Below are 22,715 nucleotides of genomic sequence, written 5' to 3' on the forward strand. Positions count from 1 at the left end.
TCTAAGTAAAAACAGTAACAGACATGCATATATTTATATATTTCTGCCTAACAATGTTCAACTCTCCTGCGCAAAATTGGAAACTCATTAATTCCCTAAAGAATAAGGTGCAAGTTTTTGGATAATATTCACTCTTAAACTTGACATCCTCAAATATTATGACATGAAACTGATGGAGTTTGTTATATGATAAGGGAAAAGTGTGGAGAAGAAGACAAAGAAGTTCGGTTTGTGTACATATAAAATCATAATCATAATGAAACGAGGAAAGATTCATGACCGTTACAGTCCTCATTTTTGTAACTGGTTACATGGTCGAAGTTCATATTTATCACTACCTGCTTCCACTACCCATTCCATGTTTCTGTTGCCCTCAGCAAGCACTTCAGCTGGCTGTGGTTCTTTGCCTGGTGGGTGACCCAAACTTTTTCATTCTTGAAGATTCTGGGCCATTGTTAGTCCTACTTGGATTGGATTGTTGCAATTTTCCATTGACTTTAATTATAGGGCATGGCAGTGCTAGGAGACACTGTAGACAATCTCCTGTCTTCCAGGCAAACTCCTCTTTACCCGCATTATATAGCCAGTACAGTAATTCCCTTCTTTGCCTGTTAATTCAGAGGTAAGAGGAGCCCAAAGTGGCCAGGTGGCAGTCTTGGCTTCCAGTTCAATGGAATCATTTTTGTGTTCCCTGATGAGAGCACTCCTTTGGGGACTAAAACCTGTAGACCAGCAGAATTTGACATTACAGGGACAGGAAGCAAACATTTTTCTACTGGGTCACCAGGGTTAATAGTGAGTGATGCCATTCCCATTTACACCCCTTGATTCCTGGACCCATGGATCCTAGTTATGGGAGAAACAGCACCATAGAGTGGATGCTGATTTAGAGCATACACAGCCTCCTGGAACATTGCCCTAGCCCTGCAAGATGTTGCCACCTATTTGGCACCGTGTTTGAATTTTCAAAAGGCCATTACACCATTCTATCAATCCAGCTACTTCAGGGTGATGGGGAACATGATAAGACCAGTGAATTCCATGGGCATGTGCCCATTCCCGCACATCATTTGCTGTGAAATGTGTTCCTTGATTGGAAGCAATGCTGTGTGGAATGCCATGGCAGTATATATGACATTCGGTAAGTCCACAGATGGTAGTTTTGGAAGAAGCATTGCATGCAGGACATACAAACCCATATCCAGAGTATGTGTCAATTCCAGTTAAAGCAAATTGCTGCCCCTTCCATGGTGGAAGTCGTCCAATGTAGTCAACCTGCCACCAGGTAGCAGGCTGGTCACCTTGAGGAATGATGCCATATAGGGGGCTGAGTGTGGGTCTCTGCTGCTGGCACATTGGGCACTCAGCATTGGCTGTAGCCAAGTCAGCCTTGGTGAGGAGATGTCCATGTTGCTGAGCCCATGTATAACCTCCATCCCTACCTCCATTGCCACTTTGTTCATGTGCCCATTGAGGAATGACAGGAGTGGCTGGGGAAAGAGGCTGAGCATTAGCCATAGAGTGGGTACTCTTATCCACTTGATTATTAAAATCTTCCTCTGCTGAAGTCATCCTTTGGTGAGTATTCACATGGGACACAAATATTTTCATGTTTTTTGTCCATTCAAAAAGGTCTATCCACATACCTCTGCCACAGACCTCTTTGTCACCAATTTTCTAATCATGTTCCTTCCAAATCCCTGACCTTCCATCCAAATCATTGTCAACAGTCCATCAATCAGTGTACAAACGCACCTCTGGCCATTTTTCTTCCAAGCAAAATGAACCACCAGGTGCACTGCTTGAAGTTCTGCCCACTGGGAGGATTTTCCTTCACCACTATTCTTCAGGAATGTCCCAGAAAGGGGCTGCCGTGCTGCAGCTGTCCACTTTCAGATGGTACCTGCATATTATGTGGGGCTATCTGTAAACCAGGCCCAAGTTTTCTCATCCTCAGTCAACTGATTATAAGGGACTCTCCAAGAGGCCAAAGCTGTGGGCTGGGAAAGAGAAGGTAACATAGCAGGGGTGGTGACCATGGACATTTGGGCTACTGCTGCATTAAGTCAGTTATTGGTTGCCTTGAAGGAAAGGTGACACAGAACTTTACAAAATAAAAGACAGAGAGAGACACACACAAGAGAGGAGGTAAAGATGGGACCAGGGGACTCAACAGCTTCTGGAACTGAGAGCTTCAACCCTAGTTTCCACATCCTCTTTATTCGAAAACTAACGAGCAGCTGTTTGGTACAGGAAGCAACTTGCAACATCTACAATAAGGTAATTTGCAATAACAGGAAGCAACTTACAACATCTTCTACAATAACAGGAAGCAATTTGAAACATCTACAATAAGGTAATTTACAATAACAGGAAGCAACTTGCAACATTTCTACAATAAGAGCAAACAACAAATTAGGTAAGCCAGTTTCCCACAACAGCTACTTCCTCATGTAACTTACTTGTGCCTTCAGGACCCACTCGAGCCCTATCTCGTATATACCACTTCCACTTTATTATAGAGTGCTGCTGTGCATGCCCAACTTTATGGTTTGGTGGGTCAGACAATACCCAGCTCATTATAGGCAACTCAGATCTCATAGTAACTTGATGACCATTGGTTAAGCAGTCTCTCCTAAGGCCCAGTAGCAGGCCAAGAGCTATTGGTCTTCTTCAATATGTGTTCATCAATTGTATCAAACGTACCACACTAATAAAGGATGTTGTTAATTTGGGAATGTTTGGGAGGGGGAAGGAGTGGAGCATATGGAATCCCCTGTATTTTTATGTAAGATTTATGTAATATAAAGTTTGTTCAAAACAAAAAAAAAGTCAAAGAATTAAACAGACATTTCAACAAATAATATATATAGATGGTTGTTTTAGTCAGCCAAAAAGGGTCTTGATGCAAAGTACCAGAAATCTGTTGGATTTTATAAAGAGTATTTATTTGGGTTTAAAGCATACAGCTGCAAGGCCCTAAAGAGAATAACTCAAGGTTACTTTTCACCCACAGTTAGTTGCCATGTGTTGAAATGAGATGACAGGCGATGTCTGCGAGGGTTCAGCCTTCTCTCTCTTAAGGCTCTGTGGCCCAGCTTATTCAGATCTCATCTATAGGCAGGAGGGCTTGTTTCTTTCTGGCCCCTCTGCTCTGGTCTCTTCACAAGATCAACTGTAGACTATTAGGCAAATGACTCATCTCTCTTATCAGAGCCACAGGATTAAATTCTTCTATTCCATGTCTATGGCACTCTCTCTTCATGTGTATATATATATATATGTAAAGTAAAGCACATAAAAGCTATCTGCCTTGGTGGGACTTACCTATTTGTGATAAGTGAGCTGGATTTGTAATTGATTGGCCCCTTAAGTTTTGTTTGACTTCTCAATTTTCTCAGAGAAAAATTCTCTAATATCTTACTATCTGAAAGATATAAGGCTGGTTACCAGCATTTTCTCAGAGCCAACCAATAAAGGGTGCTGGGAGTTTCATAGCTCAGAATAAGTTTATTTCCTTATTTTTAGTTAGGATTTTATAGTGTGCTCAAGTGTGCAAACTATTTTGGGATTCATACTTCCAGTCTTTTGTCATGGTGAGGATGACCATATCCTATGGAAGAGAGGACCTGGAATTCTATCAGCTTTTTAAAAATATTTTTTAACTGACTTTAGCTTTATTCTTTGATCATTCTTTTAGTTACTTGGTGCCTTCAATTCTTAGACTCTTTGGGGTGTTCATTGGTTTCATACTGAAGTTGATTTCCTCTACATTCTTGTATAGAGCATTGTTTTTTCTGTTCTTCTAAGCTAGTTACCACTTGTCTAGTTCTCCAGTCATGATCACAAATGTCGTGATATAGTTGGCTTAAATAACAGGAATTTATTGGCTCATGGTTTTGAGGCTGGAAGAGGCCCAAAATTGAGGTGTCAGTAAGATGATGCTTTTTTCCTTAAGACTGTGGCATTCTGGGGCTAGATGCTGGTGGCTCTTAAGTCCTTGACTTTTCTATCACATGGTAATGCACATGGTGACATCTTCTTTCTCTGCTTGGTTCCATTGATTTCCTGCTTCTTGCTTCCCTCCACTTGGTTTTCTCTTCATAAAGTCTCCAGTAAGAGGATTAAGATCAAACCTTATTCGTTTGGGCTACTCATTAACTAAAAAAAACCTTCTTCAAAAGTCCTTTTTACAATGGGTTCATATCCACAGGAATGGATTCAAATTAAGAACATCTTTTTTTCTGGGGTTATAATTTAACCCACCACAGTCTACCCTCTTGACCTCCCAAAATATGCATTCTTCTCATATGCAAAACACATTCATTCCATTATATCCCCAAAGTCTTAAATCATTTCAGTAACAATGTTAAATACAGAATCTCATAAGGTTATTAATGTGGTCTGTTCTTGGGCAAAATTCTTCTGTTTGTATACCTGTGAAATAAAAAATCCAAGTTATCTGGTTCTGAAATACAGTGGTATCACAGGCATAGGATATATATTTCCATTTCAGAAAGGAGAAGTTGGAAGGAGAATAGGGGTCATGAATCCCAAAGAGAGTGAAACCCAGCAGGATAAACCACATTTGATCTCAAGGTCTGAGAGTTTTTTGTGGATTGATGCTTTTGCCTCTGGGCATTCTGGAGCAGTAGCCCCACCCTTTCTAAGCTTTTGCACAGTTGCCATACTGTCCCTGAACATTGACATGTAGGCTCTCGCCTCTCTGAGCATTAGAATTTCAGCCATGCTTTCTGGAACATTAGAGAAATGCAGACCACCTCCTTTCAGAACAATGGGATAGTGGCCAGGCTCTCATGAATACAAGAGCAGAGGCCCCACCATCTCCAAGCATTTGGGTGGTGGCATTCTCCCTGAACTTCAGGATTCATGGCCTGCCCCCTCCATGCACAGGACTGACCTCCCCTTTTCACACACATGGATTGGCCCAGTCTCTTGGTCCAGGGAGATCTTTTCTTCTTCCATGGTTCTGTCCTTGAAGTCACCCTTTCTTCAATTATCTCATCTCTGTCCCTTTTAGCCCATATTGGCAGTATGTTTCTGCTCGTACAAATTTCAGAAAACCTTGTTTGCTTTGTGTGTGAAGGGCTTGAAACCTTCAGACAAGAGGACGTTCTATAGAGCCTTCCTGGGTAAACTGCATTTCCTAACCCAATTTCTACTGAAATTACTGATCTTTGTTTAGCCGTACCCACTTCAGTAAAGGGTTGTTCAGTAAACCCTCATGTGGAACCCACTTCTCTGGGGACTCACTTCCTGTAAGCTTAGAGAGATCTCTGATAGAGTGTTTCTGACCCTGGTCTCAGAACACACTATCTGGATAGGCAGAAAATTTTCAGAGTCATTAATTTCTGTTCCTTTGTGCTTAAGAAGTCAATTCTCAGCTTATCCCTTATCTCTATCATTTTAATATAAGCTACAAGGAAAAGCCAGGCTGCACCTTCCATAGTTAACTTGGAAATTTCTTTAGCTAAATATCCAGGTTTATCGCTTGTAAGTTCCACCTTCATCATGAGTATACAATTTTGTCAAGTTCTCTACTACTTTATAACAAGGACTAACTTTTCTTCAATTTTCTTCTAAGGGTTTGCCTGAGGTACCTTTAACATCCATATTTCTACTGACAGTCTCTTCACAGCTATTTAGTCTTAATCTATCAAGCACCTCACAATACTTCTAGCCTTACTCATCACCCAATTCAAAAGCTGTTTCCACATATTTAGGTGTTTGTTAACAGTATCACCCACTTTCTGGTATTATAAACTTAGTTTCCTGGCTGTGATCACAAATACAATAAAATGGGGTGGCTTAAACAATGGGAATTTATTGGCTCATGGTTTTGAGGTAGGCGACATCCAAAATTGAGGCATCAGTAAGGTGATCCTTTTTCCAACAAGCATTGAAGTTCTAGGGCAGGCTGCTGGCAGTCCTTGGGTCCTTGACTTTTTTGTATCAAATATGTATCCAGAATACATGTCTATTCCAACGAGAAGGAAGTGCTGCCCTTTCCATGATGGAAGTGGTCCAATGTAATCAACCTGCTACCAGTTATAAGACTGATTACCCTGGGTCGTGGTGTCATTTTGAAAACTGACTGTTGGTATTTACTGCTGCTAGATTGGATGCTCAGCAGTGGTGGGTAGCCAGGTCGGCCTTGGTGGTTAGAAATCCTTGTCACTAATCCCATGCATTTCCTCGAGCCCTATTACCTTGTTCCATTGGGCAGTGACAGGAGTGAATGGGGAAAGAGGCTAACTGATGTCTGCAGAACAGATCATCCTCTCCACTAAATTATTAAAAATCCTCGCCTGTGGGAGACCCCTCTGTTGAGCATTAACATGAGAAACAAAAACCTTCATTTTTTTCCCCCAGAAAATTCTATCCACATACCTCTACTCCAGACCTTTTTGTCAACAATTTTCCAGTCATGTTTCTTACAACTCCCTTATCATCCAGCCAAACCACTGGGCAAAGCCCATGAATTGGTTTACAAATTCAACTCCATTTCTCCTTTCAAAACAAATGAACAACCTGGTGCATTGAATTTCTGCCCACTGAGAGGATTTTCCTTCACCCCTGTCCTTCAGAGATTTATATATATATATATATTTTGTTGTTATTGTTTGATTTAGGGGTGTTAGTAAAGTAAGAGTATATTTTAGTAAAAATTGACTAGTCAACAATTATTGTCTTAGGAAGTGATAGACAATTAAATACAGCTTACAACAAATGTGAAATTATTGACTGTTGTTGTTTTGAGTCCTTCCTCTCCAAAGTGCTGAAATGTGTTTTGAAATTACTTAGTTGCATTAGTGGTTGAATTTGAGGCTTTTAACATGTTTTTTATTAGTACCTTTGGGAAAAGGATAACCAAGACCTTTAAATGTACTGTCCATTTTGTATCACTATGTAATTATAAATACTGTGATGAAATATTGAAATGATCATGAAAGACGATGACCATTAAGCCTTTCTTTCAATATTAAAACTCACTAAAGCTTACATTGAGTGGTGGTTTATGAAATTGTTTAGACTAACCCCTTCTTTCGTAATTGTCTCTGAGGTAGAAAAAATTCTTTTGGATATCACAATTAATGAATATTCTTTTAAGTTTTGGCAATTCCATAAAGAAATAATTTTTCAAATGGAGATATATTTGTTTTGCATAACAGCAGGGATTATCATTAAAAATATTTGAAATAGTTCTTTTTACAGACCAGTTTTTTTTTTAAACAGGGTTATTCTTAGCAGTTTGTATTTATTTATATATATGATGTGTTGTATTTTATTAAATGTTAATAATTAGAAATTAGTTGACAAATCAAATATATATTTGACAATTGAGGCATTTTGTAACAATAACCAAAAGAATGTTAGATTTGTATTTCCACTTCATTTTCATTTTGTGTATTTTGTTTTTAGTTTGAAAAAAAATTTTTTTGTGTGATATGCCCAAGGTAAGTGTAGATCATAAAAATTTTAAGATGGTAAATTTGCATAGTTTAACTTTATTTTTCTTACAATTTTTCTAGTCCAACCTAAATAATGCTGTTTAAAATTGTGAAATTTGAATGACATGCTTCCTCATTTTATGTCCATTTTTGTATATACATGAAAATAAAAATGATGTTTAGCTGTCTTTCAGTTATTGTGTGTTTTACCTGTATAGAATTCTGAGTTATTTGCATTGCATAATAATCTCATTTGTTGCAGTTTTGGATCAGACAAAATGGATATGAGTAAAATAACAGTAGTAAATACCTTTAAAATAAAATGACTGATCTTAAATATTACACACTTGGTAATAGTCTCACTTGAATTTGTTCCTGATTTTGCTGCTTTTCCTGGCTTTATTCCCATTTTGAGCTTTTCTTTCAATTAAGTGATTTAATTGAAAACTTCCTTAATTTAAGGTCTTGTCTCCCCATACTCTGACACTATCACTAATTTCCAGGTGCTGTATTGGGTATAAGAGCTGAGGAGTGGCCATATGGTATACTACTTCTTGGCTCTAGCATACCCTGAGGTATCACAGTCCGTTCTGATTCTTTGCTGTCTATCTGCAAAGGTCATAAATGTGTTCCGTCATTCCCTTAAACTCTTAGCTATTTCTATATCTCTATTGGATAATTTTCTGACTTTTGCTAGCACATGGAAAATTTTGAAGCTGTTTTATTTCCATTTGTCATTAAATCCATCTTTACTATTCCTGCGTATTACTAGATTTATGGTAACTCCTTGAGGCCTTGGCATCTCCCTTCCTCTATCTGGGAAATGAGGTGTAGGATCCTTTATACCAGGATAAAAAACTTATCTGGGGTTTCTGCTTGTCTCTGTCTTCTTCCTCCTACTTCTGAGAAGAAAAGGGGACAGACATGGCACAGGCCTTTCTCTCAGAGATATATGCCTTCCCTTTGGAATTTGATTCTTTCCCCTTGGATGCAAATTTCCATGGAATTTGAGCTGCTTTCCCTGTCTGTTTCATTTTTATGAAAGGAAAAGAATTTTTATTTAGACAGGTATTTCTATTTTATGCTTGACTTGATTTACCTCAGTGAAAGAAATAGAACAATCTCTGTTATTGTTTCAGTTGGGTGGTAACTGAATTTTGACAGTGAACTCTTTGAGCCATTACTTTCTAAATGTTTGCAAACTATGGACCATAACATTTCATAGCTGGAAGGAATTTTCTTAAAGGAGTATGTAAGACATGGAGATGAGGGAAGAGGGAAAGAGGTATTGAATAGATGAAATCAGTGTAACTGTTGGGCAATGGAAGTGTTCCACAAGATCATGCAATGATGGATATAGGACATGTTAAATTACACCCAAAATGTATAAAAGTCTGTAGGCTAAAATGTAAACCATAATGTAAAACATAAGATAACTAAAAATTTAGAAAATTCTATCGTCTAAAATATAAACCATAATGTAAACCCAAATGGAACCATGTTTGAAAGCTATTGTTTCAATATCTGTACATCAGCTGCAACAAATATAAATGAACAAGTAAAAAGATCATTGTTTGTGAAGGGACAAAGGGTTTGATGTTTGATATGTGGAAGTACTGTATATTGTATATGTGAATTACTCTGATCTAAAGCCTATGTGAAGACAAACCTAATAATTAGAAAAAAATTAAAAGGATGTAGACACTGAGGAAGAAATGGAAGAAATTGCCTTGCCACTATACATACAGGGCAACACCTATAGCAGTGATGAAAGACAAAACGTCAAAAACAAAGCTTTTTCATGTTTTCATTTTTTGATACCCCAATTTATTTTTCCTTTATTTAATTTTTCTAAATTAGTATGTATTCTATATCTAACCTTTAAACCCATCACTATATTCCATTTTACTATTAATGGAACTTGGCAGTATATTAGGCTTCATTTTTAAAGAAGTTTTGTACTACAGAGAGGTTCAACTATGGCAGGGGAGGAACAATGGTGTGAGGTGTTATTGATAGGGGTCACATGGTTGGGAGGGAGTTCTCCAGGGCATGTATACAGGGTACATGAAAATGTCTGGATATTTTCATAGTGGTTTCAGTTAAAAATGACAACTGAGGGAGTGCTGAGTTCCTAGCCAGGGGAGCTCTATCATATTCCCTAATGGAATAGCAACAATCCCCCAAGTGCAATGGCAAAGACCAGTAAAGACGGATGGTCCAACAATGAGTCCTTGATACTGATGGCTACAATTATGAGCCTGTGTGCCTGAAATATGAACTAGGCCTAGAGCTGCAGGGTGCCTAAGAGTTACCTCCTGAGAGCCTCCATGTTGCTCAAATGTGGCCATTCTTTAAGCCAAGCTCAGCATATAAGTCCATTACCTTCCCCCTCAGCATGGGACATGATTCCCAGGGATGAGCCTCCCTGGCGCTGAGGGATTACTACCAAGTACCAGCTGATGATGTAACTAGAAAAAGACCTTGAATAAAAGGGTTAACTCAGACCAGGAGAATATCTCAGCCTACATGTAATATCAGGTGTTAAAAACTGCTTTTTGACTTTGGATGAAAGGTGGAAATGGGAAGGACAAGTGAGTTTATATGGCTATGAGTCTCCAAAAAAGAGTCGGGTGGTCATCAGAGGGGTAACGCTTATACACACTTCAGCAGGGTACCAGAGACAGCCAAAGTACATAGAAACCCAGGCACTGGTTTGCCTGAGGGCTATAGAGACCCACAGGTTCTGTGGTCATGGCAGATGGCTCTGGAGTTCAGTGGCATGTCAGTTGGCCCTACTTTGGAGTTTGTGTTCCTGAGTGTGGTAAGAGTTGGACTCAGATATGATCTTTCTACACATGCCTTTTTTGTTACTTTTACCGAACTTGTGGTTGGCATTGGTGTTGGTGTATGCCCAGGAGACCTGAATCTCTGGACTGTCCATGTGACAGCCAGGCCTTGAGCCTCAGCAGACTTGCAACTCCTACTGTCTGGTTTATTGGACTTACCCTGGCCAGCTAACAGGGAGGTGAAGAAGGTGAAGCACCACACCAGGGAGCCAAGAGTGCCTACAAGTGCAAGTAGGAGAATTGCACCCATCATCCATGTGGAATCTAAGCTCCCTGTTGATGTAGAGGGGGACTGGACATAACCATCCCAGGGTCCCCAGGATGGAGGAATAGAGTGGACTTACTGATATTCTACTATGGAACTACTGTGATTAGTAATGGAAGAAATTGTAGCATTGATGTGGAGAAAGTGGCCATAGTAGCTGCTGATAGTAGGGAGAGGGAAGAAGAGATATGATGTGGGGGCATTTTTAGGATTTGGAGTTGTCCTGAATGGTGCTGCAGGGACCTCTGGGTGGACTGGGAGAGAGTGTAGACTACAATGTAGACCACTGTCCATGTGGTGCAGCAGTGCTCCAAAATGTATGCACCAGGTACAGTGAATGTGCCGCAATGATGGAAGAGGTTGTTGATGTGGGAGGAGTGGGATGAGGGGGTTGGGGGGTATATGGGAGGGGATATATGGGGACCTCATATATTTTGAATGTAACATTTAAAAGAAAATAAAGAAGGAGAAGAAGGGAAAAAAGAAGCATAGATTAAAAAAAAAAAGTGATCTCTCCAAGATCATACCCTGTTAGTGTTAGAATTAGATTGCGAACATGGATCTCATGACTTGTTTATTGCTCTTTCATCAGTAGCATATTACTTTATCATCTCTACAATGTCTAGCTAATGACCAACCTCAGAAGTTTGGCTGATTCTATATTTCATTTTAATTTTACTGAATGTGTTTTGCTAGTATGATCATATTGACAATATTTATGGAATAGAACAGCATACAGATGTTTAGTTCTGAGGGCCATCTTGGTTTTTCAAAACCCCCAAAAAAGTAATACAAAATTGGGGATAGAAAATAGAATAGAAAGGATGAAACTAAAAAATAAATAAATAAACAAGAATTTTGGTGTGAAACAGAGCAGTCATCAGGGATAAAATTACATGGAATTTAAAACTCTTAATAGTTTTTTTCAGAAAATACAAATATGCTTTGTGGAAACAGTGGCAAGTGGCTTCACCTGTTCTTTTGAGGCTTTAAGAAAGTACAAAAAGAGAACAGTTTAGGAATATTATATAGTCAGAAAACAAGGGAGTTAGTTTTTAAGGACTTAAAGATCATGTATATAATTCTATACCTTTAAAAAATATGTATTTTATATATATTTATATTTACTTATGTGTATGAATACAGGCATACCTCGTTTTATTGTGCTTCACTCTATTTTACGTTGCAGATATTGCATTTTTTACAAATTGAAGGCATATGGCAGCCCTGTATTGAGTAAGCTACTGGTGCCCTTTTTCCAACAGCATGTGCACACTTTATGTCTCTGTCACATTTTGGTAATTCTCGCAATATTTCAAACATTTTCATTATGATTATATCTGCTATGGTGATCTTTGATGTTACTATTGTAATTGTTTTGGGGTGCCATGAACCTGGACCAGTCCTGCATAAGAAGGTGAACTTAATTAATTTATGTTGTGTGTGTATTCTGACTGTTCCACCAACCGGCCATTCCCCGTTCTCTTGCCCTCTCCTGGGTCTCCTTATTCCCTGAGACACAATAATATTTAAATTGGGCCAAGTAATAACTCTACAATGGCTTCTAAGTGTTCTAGTGAAAGGAAGAGTCTCACATTTCTCACTTCAAATCAAAAGCTAAAAATGATTAAGCTTAGTGCGGAAAGCATGGTGAATGCCGAGATAGGCTGATGCTAGGCCTCTTGTGCCAGACAGTTATCCAAGTTGTGAATGCAAAGGAAAAGTTCTTGAAGGAAATTGAAAGTACTGCTCAAGTGAATACATGAATGATAAGAAAGTAAATCAGACTTAATGCTGATTTGGTGCAAATCAGCCACCATATTCCCTTAAGTCATTGCCTAATCTTCAATTCTCTGATGGCTGAGAGAGCTGAGGACATTGTAGAAGAAAAGTTTGAAGCTAGCAGAGGTTGGTTCATGAGGTTTAAGATAAGAAACCATCTCTGTAATATCAAAGTACCAGGTGAAGCAGGAAGTGCTGATGTAGAAGCTGCAGTGAATTATCCGGAATATCTAGCCAAGATCATTGATAAAGGTGCCTATACTAAACAACAGATTTTCAATGTAGATGAAATAGCTTCCTATCGAAGAAAATATCCTCTAGGACTTTCATACTTAAGAGAGGAGAAGTCAGTGCTTGGCTTCAAAGCTTCAAAGGACAGGCTGACTGTCTTGTTAGGGGCTAATGCGGCTGATGACTTGAAGTTAAAGCCGGTGCTCATTGACCATTCTGAAAATTCTGGGACCCTTGTGAATTATGATACATGTCCCTGCCTGTGATCTATTAATGAAATAACAAAGCCTGTATGAGAGCATATCTGTTTACAACATGGTTACTGAATACTTTACATCTGGTGTTGAGACCTAGAGTTCAGAAAATTCCTTCCAGAAGATTACTGCTCATTGACAATGCTCTTGGTCACCCAGGAGCTCTGATTAATACGTACAGTGAGATTAATGATGTTTTCATGCCTGCTCACATAACATCCATTTTGCACCCCATGGATCAAGGAGTCATTTCAACTTTCAAGTCTTAAGAAATACATTTTGTTAAAGACTCGAGCTGCCATAGATAGTGGTTCCTCTGATGGATCTGGGCAAGGTATATTGGAAATCTTCTGGAAAGGATTCACCATTCTAGATAGCATGAAGAACATTTGTGATAATAGTATTAACAGGAGTTTGGAAGAAGTTGATTCCAACCCTCATGGATGTTTTTGAGGAATTCAAGACTTTAGTGGAGGAAGTAACTGCAGATGTGGTAGAAAATAGCAAGAGAACTAGAATAAGAAGTGAAGCCTAAAGATGTGACTGAATTCCTGCAATCTCATGATAAAATTTTGAAGGAGTAAGAAGTTGCTTCTTTTGGATGAGGAAAGAGTTTTCTTGAGATACAATCCACTTCTGGTGAAGATGATATGAATATTGTTTAAATGGCAACAATAGATTTAGAAATTTATATCTACTTAGCTGATAAAATAGTGGCAGGGTTTGAGAGGATTGACTTCAATTTTGAAAGATATTTTGCTGTGGGTAAAATGCTATCAAAGAGCATCTCAGTCTGTAGAGAAATCTTTTGTTAAAGGTTGAGCCAGTCAATGCAGCAAACTTCATTGTTGTGTTATTCAGAGATTCCCACATCTACCCCAACCTTTAGCGACCACCATCCTGATGTAAATATAACAATATGACTATAACATTTATATGTACTTGGAAACAAAAAAATTTGTGTGATTTGCTTTATTGTGATATTTGCTTTATTGTGTTGATCTGGAATTGAACCAACAATATCTCTGAGGTGTGCCTGTACATTGATTTTTCTCAAATTTAGCTACGTTTCTATTCATGCAGGTTCAGCTTTATTGAATTAACACTTATTTAACATGTTTTGATAAGAGCATTAACATTTTCATCTGTACATATTCTGGTAACTTCGTTATACCTTTTTAATAAAGGGGTGACATATTCATGAAAATATAGTTGTAACAAATTTATAACCTCTGTTAATAATTTATAGGCTAATGAACTATAGTTTTCAGCTCATAAGTTTTCTAGCCAAATTGACTGGTCTTTCTGGTGTCTTAGTCATTTTTTTTTTCTATTTTAGTGATCAAATATGCTCTACTTATTAAGCTTATTGAACTTCTTGGTATTTATTGAATTCTTTCTTTTCCTCATTTCTGTGAATGTATCCCTCTTTTTTTTTCTTTCTTTTTTTTTTAATAAGAGCAAAAACCTCTGTGTGGTCACCTTTGCTGTCCCTTCCTCCCCAGCCCCATACTGCTTCCACTAATTATGGTCATCGAGCCCCAATTTTCAGTTCTCTGATCTGTATTTATTATTTATTTGCCCTAGCATACATTTTTCCATGGAGAATTTACCTATTTTCAGGACTGTAAATATCATCTCTGCTGTTGATTCCCAGTTCTCTCCCCCCCCCCCCAGTTGTCTGTTCTCTGTGTCTGTTTGCTGCGTTGTCTTTGTCTGCTTCTTTTGTTGTCAGCGGCACGGCAATCTGTGTTTCTTTTTGTTGCATCATCTTGTTGTGTCAGCTCTCTGTGTGTGCGGCGCCATTCCTGGGCAGGCTGCACTTTCTTTCGTGCTGGACGTCTCTCCTTACAGGGCATACTCCTTGCGCATGGGGCTCCCCTACGCAGGGGACCCATTACGCGCATCAGCACTGCGCATGGGCCAGCTCCACACGGGTCAAGGAGGCCCGGGGTTTGAATTGCAGACCTTCCATGTGGTAGATGGCCGCCCTAACCACTGGGCCAAGTCTGTCGCCCCAGTTTCATATTTTTACATTTTGATTTATTTGTATGTTTTAGTACTCTTTGCCAATAGTACATTTCTAATTAAGTACCTAGTTATACATCTTAAACACAGTTTAACTCATGAGGTAAAATCCCTCACTCTTATCTGGATTCCCCTTACCACTCTCAGAGTGATGTCCCTTCTTAATCTGGTCCCTCTCTCTGCAGCCTAACTTTTTAACACACTTCACCCTCCCTTAAATAGATTATAATTTCCAGCTATTTAAAGCTTCTCCCACATTTCATGTTTAGCATCTGTTGATCTTTGATCATGCCGTCACTTTTTATCCTTGTTAATTTGTTTAACCTTTAAAATATAATTAAGCAATTATATCCCCTTGAATTTCTTCTCTCCTATGATAGGTTAAATAATTCTCTCTTTTTGGCTACTTTCATCATTGGTACATTCTTCTACTGTACTCATCATCATGGGTTATAATATTTATATAATAGGCTATGTGCTCCTTGAGGTCAATGTTTGTTTTTAAAATTATTTTTTGTAAATCCCAACACTTTGTATAATGCCTGGTACATTTTAGGCCTCCGGTTAATGGGTGTTAAATTAATATGGCTAGGATTTATCCTGTTTCATAAAGATTGATAACCAACATAATAGAATTGAAAAATGCATGTGTTTTGTGGTAAAAACAACAACAACTTAGATTTGAATCATCAGTTGAACATTCAAGAGATAATTTTTTCCTTTTGGCATATTGGTTTAACTTCTAAACTTCATTTCATCTGTAAAATTGGTGGTTAACAATAATGGTATCTGGACCATCTCTCTCACAAGATGGTTTGAAAGAACCAAATGAAATAATGCCTGAGTGAAAGTTTTGTTAATTCTTCCTTTGAAATGATGATTGGCTTTCACCTTTGCTCTTTATTTCTGTTGGTCTTTCCTGTTTTTGTTTCCATCCCACTATTTCTGGCTAGTCTCCATAACCTTAAAATCTTCTCCTAGCTTTCTACTGTCAAATTAGTTTTTAAAATAACATACCTTTTTCCTGTGTAAAAAGATACAATGGCTTTCTTCCTCCATGGCTCCCTGGTCTGTTTGCTCATTGTTTTTGTTCATTGTCTACTCATTGTTTTTTATTTTTTGCTTGTGGGCTTGTTGTCTGTTTTCTTTTTTCCTTTAGGAGGCACCAGGAACTGAACCTAGGACCTCTCCTGTGGGAGGTGGACACTAAACTGATTGCGTTACATCTGCTTCCTGCTCATTTGTTTTTGCTTATTGTCTGCTCATTGTGTGCTCATTGTCTTGCTTGTTTTTGCTCATTGTCTGCTTGTTTTTTTTTTTTTGCTAGTTGTCTGCTTATTGTTTTTGCTCTTTGTTGTTTTTACTTGATGTCTGCTCATTGTCTGCTTGTTTTCTGTTTGTCTTCTTTGGGAGGCACTGTAACCAAACCCAGGACCTCCTATGTGTGAGGTGGGTGCTCAACTGCTTGAGCCAGATCCACTCCTATAAAGACTTTTTATGGTGTACTCTCTATTTAATTCACTATGTTCTAAGAATATCTGTCATAAGTAAAACACAGTGGCAAATGCAAAGCTGAAGCATAAATACAACCTATTCTTAAGATTTTTTTTTTCCCATCGCTAAGAGAAGTTAAATGCAAATTACTAAATTTAGAACTGTGATTAAAATAAGCAAAATTCTTTAATAGCTATTCCATTAAATTGCTGGAATTCAGGTTGACCAAGTTCAACAAATATCCTTTGGGGTTATTTAAATTAACCAGGAACTAAATCTAAGGATATTATCCTTAAATTGCTCTCCCACCATATGGAAAGAAGCACATAAATAGTAGTGTATAATGTCATATGATAATTGACTTTGGGCTCAGTACTCTTGCACTTGTTGGTGTACTTATTTTTTTTTTTAATTTTTTTGTATTTTTTTTTGAAGATACATAGATCACAAAAAATGTTACATTAAAAAATATAAGAGGTTCCCACATACCCCCCTATACCCTCCCCCCCCCAACTGCTCCCATATCAACAGCCTGCCACAATGATGGTGTACTTCTTTGCTTCTCCACAGTGTGTGTAGTATCCATAGTTTATCTCAAGTTCTCCATCTCACCCAGACTCTCTCTCCTTGGTGGGATTTATGCTTATGCTTTTATAGCGTTTCTACAATTATTCTGCAATTAGGGAGAATAATGGACCCTGTAAGATGTTCATATCCTAATCTTTGGAATTTGTGAATAATGTATATAGCAGAGGAACTACGTTTGCCTATGGAGTTAAGTTGCTAATCAGTTGACCTTGAGATGGGAAGATTAAATTTGTAATGTTCTGGCACTATAGAAGAAGGCATTCTTTGGGCTCTAACAGATATACTTTACCATTCATGAGTTTGTTACCTTCAAGTGGGTGAATCTTGGTCAAAATTTGTACCAGTAGCTCACGGGCTCTGTGTTTCTTTAATGACATTAATGTAATCAAGGGAGATTTCCTCTCCTGTTTGTTTGTTTTTTTCATTTTAATATTGGAAATTTGAGTATATGATTGCAGAGATCAATCTATAAATGAAATTTATATTATCTATGGGTATATCTGGAGTATTATATACTGTTAATGGTTCTAGCAAATGTCTTTAGACGCATAGCTTTTTTTTTTGCAAGGGTGAACTTAAAAATTTCTCAGTTACTGGATATTGTTTAATCACTTTATACCTTTGCACAATTTGGAACTATTTCAGTTAATGTAAAATGGTATAGAATAGTACAATGTAAATGTAGATAGGCTTATTTAATTTATATTGAATCAAACCATTGCTAACTTGTTTAGTGTACATTGAAAATCCCTTGCCTTTCAGAGCTAAGATTTTTCATTTTTGCTCTTTTAAGAGAAATAATCTACTGAGTGAAATTTCATCTCTTATTTTCTACTATTTTTTAGGAGTGGCAGAATTCTATTCAGAAGAATGCAGGTCTTGCTTTTATTGAACTTGTCAATGAAGGAAGGTAATCTATTTTATAGCTATTTATATTTTACTTTAAAATATTAATGTAATTTTATAATTGAAACAGATATTTTGGGACGTTATGTTTATTATTTTCGATGTCAGTAATATAGCAGCGCTCTCTGATATCAATATTCAAATATTTTATGATTTTCTTAATGGTTACATGCTTAATGATTAAATTCTTATTTTTAGTTTTCATTAATCCTAAATTTAGCAAAAGAAAACTGAAATTGTTATATTAACAGATAGAAGGAAAAATGATACTCATTAGGACTTTCTATAAAATTTTGTTATGTTTGTACAGCTAATACATTAAGATGTCTATTATTTTTCAGGTTATCGACTGGCTGTAAGGGGAAGGAGGGACAAATTTATTTTTTGTCCTGTGAGAATGGGGGAGAAGAGATTAAGTAGGTAGGGTTTTCACTTAGTTAAAGTACAGGAGCAGAAGGATTCAAGAAAAGAAAATTGAGTTATGGGAAAGGAAAAGAATACAGAGATAAAGAAAAGGTTATAAGGGAGAAAATAAATTTGAGAGGGAAAATATTAAAAGGATAGAGAGTAAATTGAGGAAATGATGAGTGACCACTTTGTGAATGTTTTGTGGCAGCTTATTTTGGGTTAATGAAACTGATATTCCAGAACTATAGATTAAAAGTTTATAGATTATTAAGGCTATAGATTAAAAGGGAGCCTTTGGAAATAGCGTTCTGAGCAAAAGTATTGTTTCATAGCATTCTGCTAGTGTTATTGGAAGACTGACCTTATCACTGAAGTAATTATGATACATTCTGCTGAAGTCTTAGTAACTAGACTCTAGTCTTTCTTGTTAATGTATAGAAAAGGAAGAAAAGTATACTATTAACTTTATTTAATATTAAATACTAAATTTCTTTTATTCATTAAGAAATTACAGATGCTAACAGATTAGTATTGCAAACAAATAAACAAACCTATAGTTATAATGCCTTGTGCTAAATTTTGTGGTAGAGGTCTGTAATTATAGGGTACCCAGAGAGCACAGAGAAAGCATCCTTAATTTAGTATGGAAGACTCAGGTAATACTTACCCAAAGACCATGTTTCTTCTGATGTATTTTGAAGGATAAGTGGAGGTAGTCATGTAGACACCAGAAAAGGAGGGTATTTTGGATAAATTGGAGGATGTATATATGAAAAGCTTTTGTGTGTTTGTAAATTGTTGAAAACCAATTGAGTGCCTGGATCATAGCATCTTTGGACTTTAGTTTAAAGGCATTGGGAGGTCTTGGAAGATTTAAGCAAAGGAGTAACATTATGGTGTTTTGGTTTGGAAAGATAGCTAGGTTCAAGGAAAGAAAACCTCATCAGAAGCAAGAAGAACAGCGCAGGGTTATTGCTGTGATCCATATGAGAATTATGGCTAAATTGCAAGATAGAGTCTGTCATGTGGTAGGCAATCAATAAATATTTCTCAGCGTATGAGTAATACTTTGATCTTACTTTGAGCAAAAACTTTAAAGTGTTTATTCATCAAAAATGAATGACACTTTGGCTGAATTATAATACTGATATACTGGATGCTGTTAGAATTTATATAGAGAAAAAGAGATGGCAAGAGTTATTATGCATATGTCTGGTTCTATTTAGTGCAAAACACTAATAGGTTTTCTGTGATTTAGAGGGCCTATTTGTTTAAAAATTCCTCGTTTCCTTTTTTTTAAAAAATTTTTTATAAAAGGGGATTTTGATTAGCATGGGCTCTACTAAGTATAAATACCTTCAATTATGAAAGATGCTTTATTTAAAAGATGAGGCAATACAATCTCATGATTAAGAGCATTAACTTAAAGTTAACCCTGGGTTCAAGTTTCACCTCTGAATTTTGGCAAGTACTTTTACTTCATTTACTTCTTTTTTATTTATTTTTAAAAGATACATTGATCACACAAAATGTTAGATTAAAAAATATAGGAGGTTCTCGTATGCCCCACTCCCCACAACCCCCACTTGAACTTCTTTCATTAGTCTAGTACATTCATTGCCTTTGATGAATACATTTTGGAGCACTGCTACACAGCATGGATTATAGCTTAACATTGATAGTTTACAGTCTCTCCCAGTCCTTTCAGTTGGTTATGGCAGGGTATATAATGTCCTTTATCTGTCCCTGTGATATCATTCAGGACAACTCCAAGTCCTGAAAATGACCCCATATTATACACCTCCTTTTCCTTCTCCCTGCCTTCAGCAACTCCCGTGGTCACTGTCTCCACATCAATGATATAATTTCTCCCATTTCTAGAGTCATAGTAATTCTATAGTAGAATATCAGGAAGTCCACTCTAATCCATATTTTATTCCACCATCCTGAGAACCCTGGGGTGGTGATGCCCACTCCACCTCTCAATTGAGAGGGGGTTTTGGTCCCACACAGTTGGTGGGTGGCACTTTTGTGCCCACAGCTGTGGACTCTGTCGGTTCTGTGGTGTGGTGGTTGTCCATCCTCACCTCCCTATAAGCTGACCTGGGTAACTCTAACAAGCTGGAGAGTAAGTGCTGCAACACTGCTGAGGCTCAGGGCCCAGCTGGCATATGGACAGCCCAGAGATTCAAGTCTCCTGGGAATACACCAACCCCAGCACCAAGCACAGGTTTAATAAAAGGGACAAAAAAAGGCATGTGTAGAGAAGTCACATCTGAGTACAACTCCTTCACACTCAGAAGCACAAATTCCAAAGTAGGGCCCACTGGCAAGGCACCAAACTCCAGAGCCATTTACCATGACCGTAGGACCTGGGTGTCTCTGTAGCCCTCAGTAGCACCAGTACTGGGGTTGTATCTACTTTGGCTGTCTCTGAGATCCTGCTGAGATGTGCATAACCGTGACCTCTTTGATAACCTTCTGATTCATTTTGAAGTCTCTTATCCATATAAATTTATTTGTTTTTATCATTTCCCCCTTTTACTTGAGGTCTTTTTCTAGTTGCATCACTAGCTGGTGCTTGGTAGTAATCCTTTGGTACCAGGGATGCTTATCCCTGGGACTCATGCCCCACGCTTGGGAAATGGTAATGCATTTATATGCTGAGTTTGGCTTAGAGAGTGGCCACATTTAAGCAACATGGAGGCTCTCAGGAGGTAACTCTTAGGCACCCTGCAACGCTAGGCCAAGTTGAAATTTCAAGTGCAACAGACAATAAGTATAGTCATCAGTATCAAGGACCCATTTTGGGACCATCCTTCTTCATGTTATTGCCCTTGCACTTGGTGAATTGTTGCTGTTTCATTGGAGAATGGGACAAGAGCTACCTAGGATGGGAACCCAGCACTCCCTCAGTTGTTGTGTGAATGTCTACTCACTGTGTCAATACTCAACAAACATCCAAACGTATCTATATACCCTATATGCATGCCCAGGTGAACTCCCTCCCATGCATCCCCCATCAATGACTCCCCACACTATTGCTGCTCCCCCTGCCATATTTGGACCCCTCTGAGTCCCAAAACTTCTTAAAAAATGAAGTCTAATGTATTGCCAAATTCAATTAATAGGAAAATGAAATATATAATGATAGGTTTAAACATTAGAAATAAAATGCATAATTTAGAAAAACTAAAATAAAGGGAAAAAATTTGGGGTATTAAAAGAATGAAAAATATTATGAAGAAAATTTTTGATGTTTGCCTTTCATCACTGTAATAGGTGTTGTCCTATATGTACAGTGGCAAGGCTTTTTCTTCCATTTCTTCCTCAGTGTCTTACCTCTCTCTATTTTTTTTTTTTATTATGTTTTCAAAGAAGTTTTAGGTCAAAGCAAAGTAACATACAGAATATAGAGGACGTCCATATGTCCAACATCCTCCCCCTTTTCCCTGTTCCCCAACAATGATCTTTTTACATGTGGATGTTACATTTGCTACAACTGATGTACAAACATTGAAACATAGCTACTAACTGTGGTCAGTAGTTTACATTATGGTTTACATTTTAGACTATACACTTTCTAAGGAACAATTCAGAGGTTTATTTTTCTAAATTAATAGATTTGGCTTTCCTTTTATACGTACATAATACTATGGCAATAAAAGATTTCTTATGCGAATGAATTTGTTAAGAGTAGTATTTGTGAAGAGGCTTCTTGTATTCACTTAACTGGACTTAATTTCAGTGATAAGAAGTGTAGGACATGGATTGTCCTTTCCCTGCAGAGACCCAACTTTTTAAAAATTATTATTATGTAAGTCTGACCTGCCTTAACCTCATTTATAGAGTAGCTGCTATAAATTTGGTCCTTGATTAATGTTTTATTAGCGTAAATAACCTGAAGACCCTTTACAGACTGATACTATACATAAAGTTTATCGGATTTGATGGGTATCTTTAGTAAATCAATTTCTTAAGTCAGACATAAGTAATTATTTGGTAGAAATGTTTCTCTTAACCTAGGTGTTTAATTGATAAGCTACTAATCTGTAAATACATTGTTTTGGTTTCAGTTATTGATATGTTCTATGTAGACAACATTCCATTTTAAACATAAATTTATTTTTAGTGCTAAAATAATCATTAATTTTGAGTGATTGTTCTTTGAGGATTTTTACCACAAGAAAGGAAATTACACATACTTATTAAAAGTTTGTTTTGAAAAAAATTAAATTTCCACAATTTGTGAGCAAGAACATTGTTATTCCTAAATGATAATTTTGTTTATGGGTGCTTTGTGATAAATTGAATCATCTTCATCATTGCTCTTTACTTTTTAAATATGCAAGTAATCTAAAATCGTTGTATTCATTTTGACAACAATGTTCTTTAAACACTTTTACCTTATTTAAAGAACAGTAAAGACATTTTTTAG

General features: G+C 37.3%; 1 protein-coding gene across 4 annotated transcripts in view; it reads left to right on the forward strand.

Moving 5' to 3' along the window:
• Positions 1–22,715, forward strand: part of LRBA (LPS responsive beige-like anchor protein) — an 891,557-nt gene that overhangs the window by 271,209 nt on the left and 597,633 nt on the right. For all 4 annotated transcript variants that reach the window (XM_058282502.1, XM_058282620.2, XM_058282452.2 and 1 more), the window contains exon 35: positions 17,809–17,873. In XM_058282502.1, the coding sequence (XP_058138485.1) occupies positions 17,809–17,873 (65 nt within the window). The remainder of the gene's footprint in view (positions 1–17,808; positions 17,874–22,715) is intronic.

This window comes from Dasypus novemcinctus, chromosome 1 (assembly GCF_030445035.2).
Source record: "Dasypus novemcinctus isolate mDasNov1 chromosome 1, mDasNov1.1.hap2, whole genome shotgun sequence".
In the NCBI taxonomy this organism is placed as follows: domain Eukaryota; kingdom Metazoa; phylum Chordata; class Mammalia; order Cingulata; family Dasypodidae; genus Dasypus; species Dasypus novemcinctus.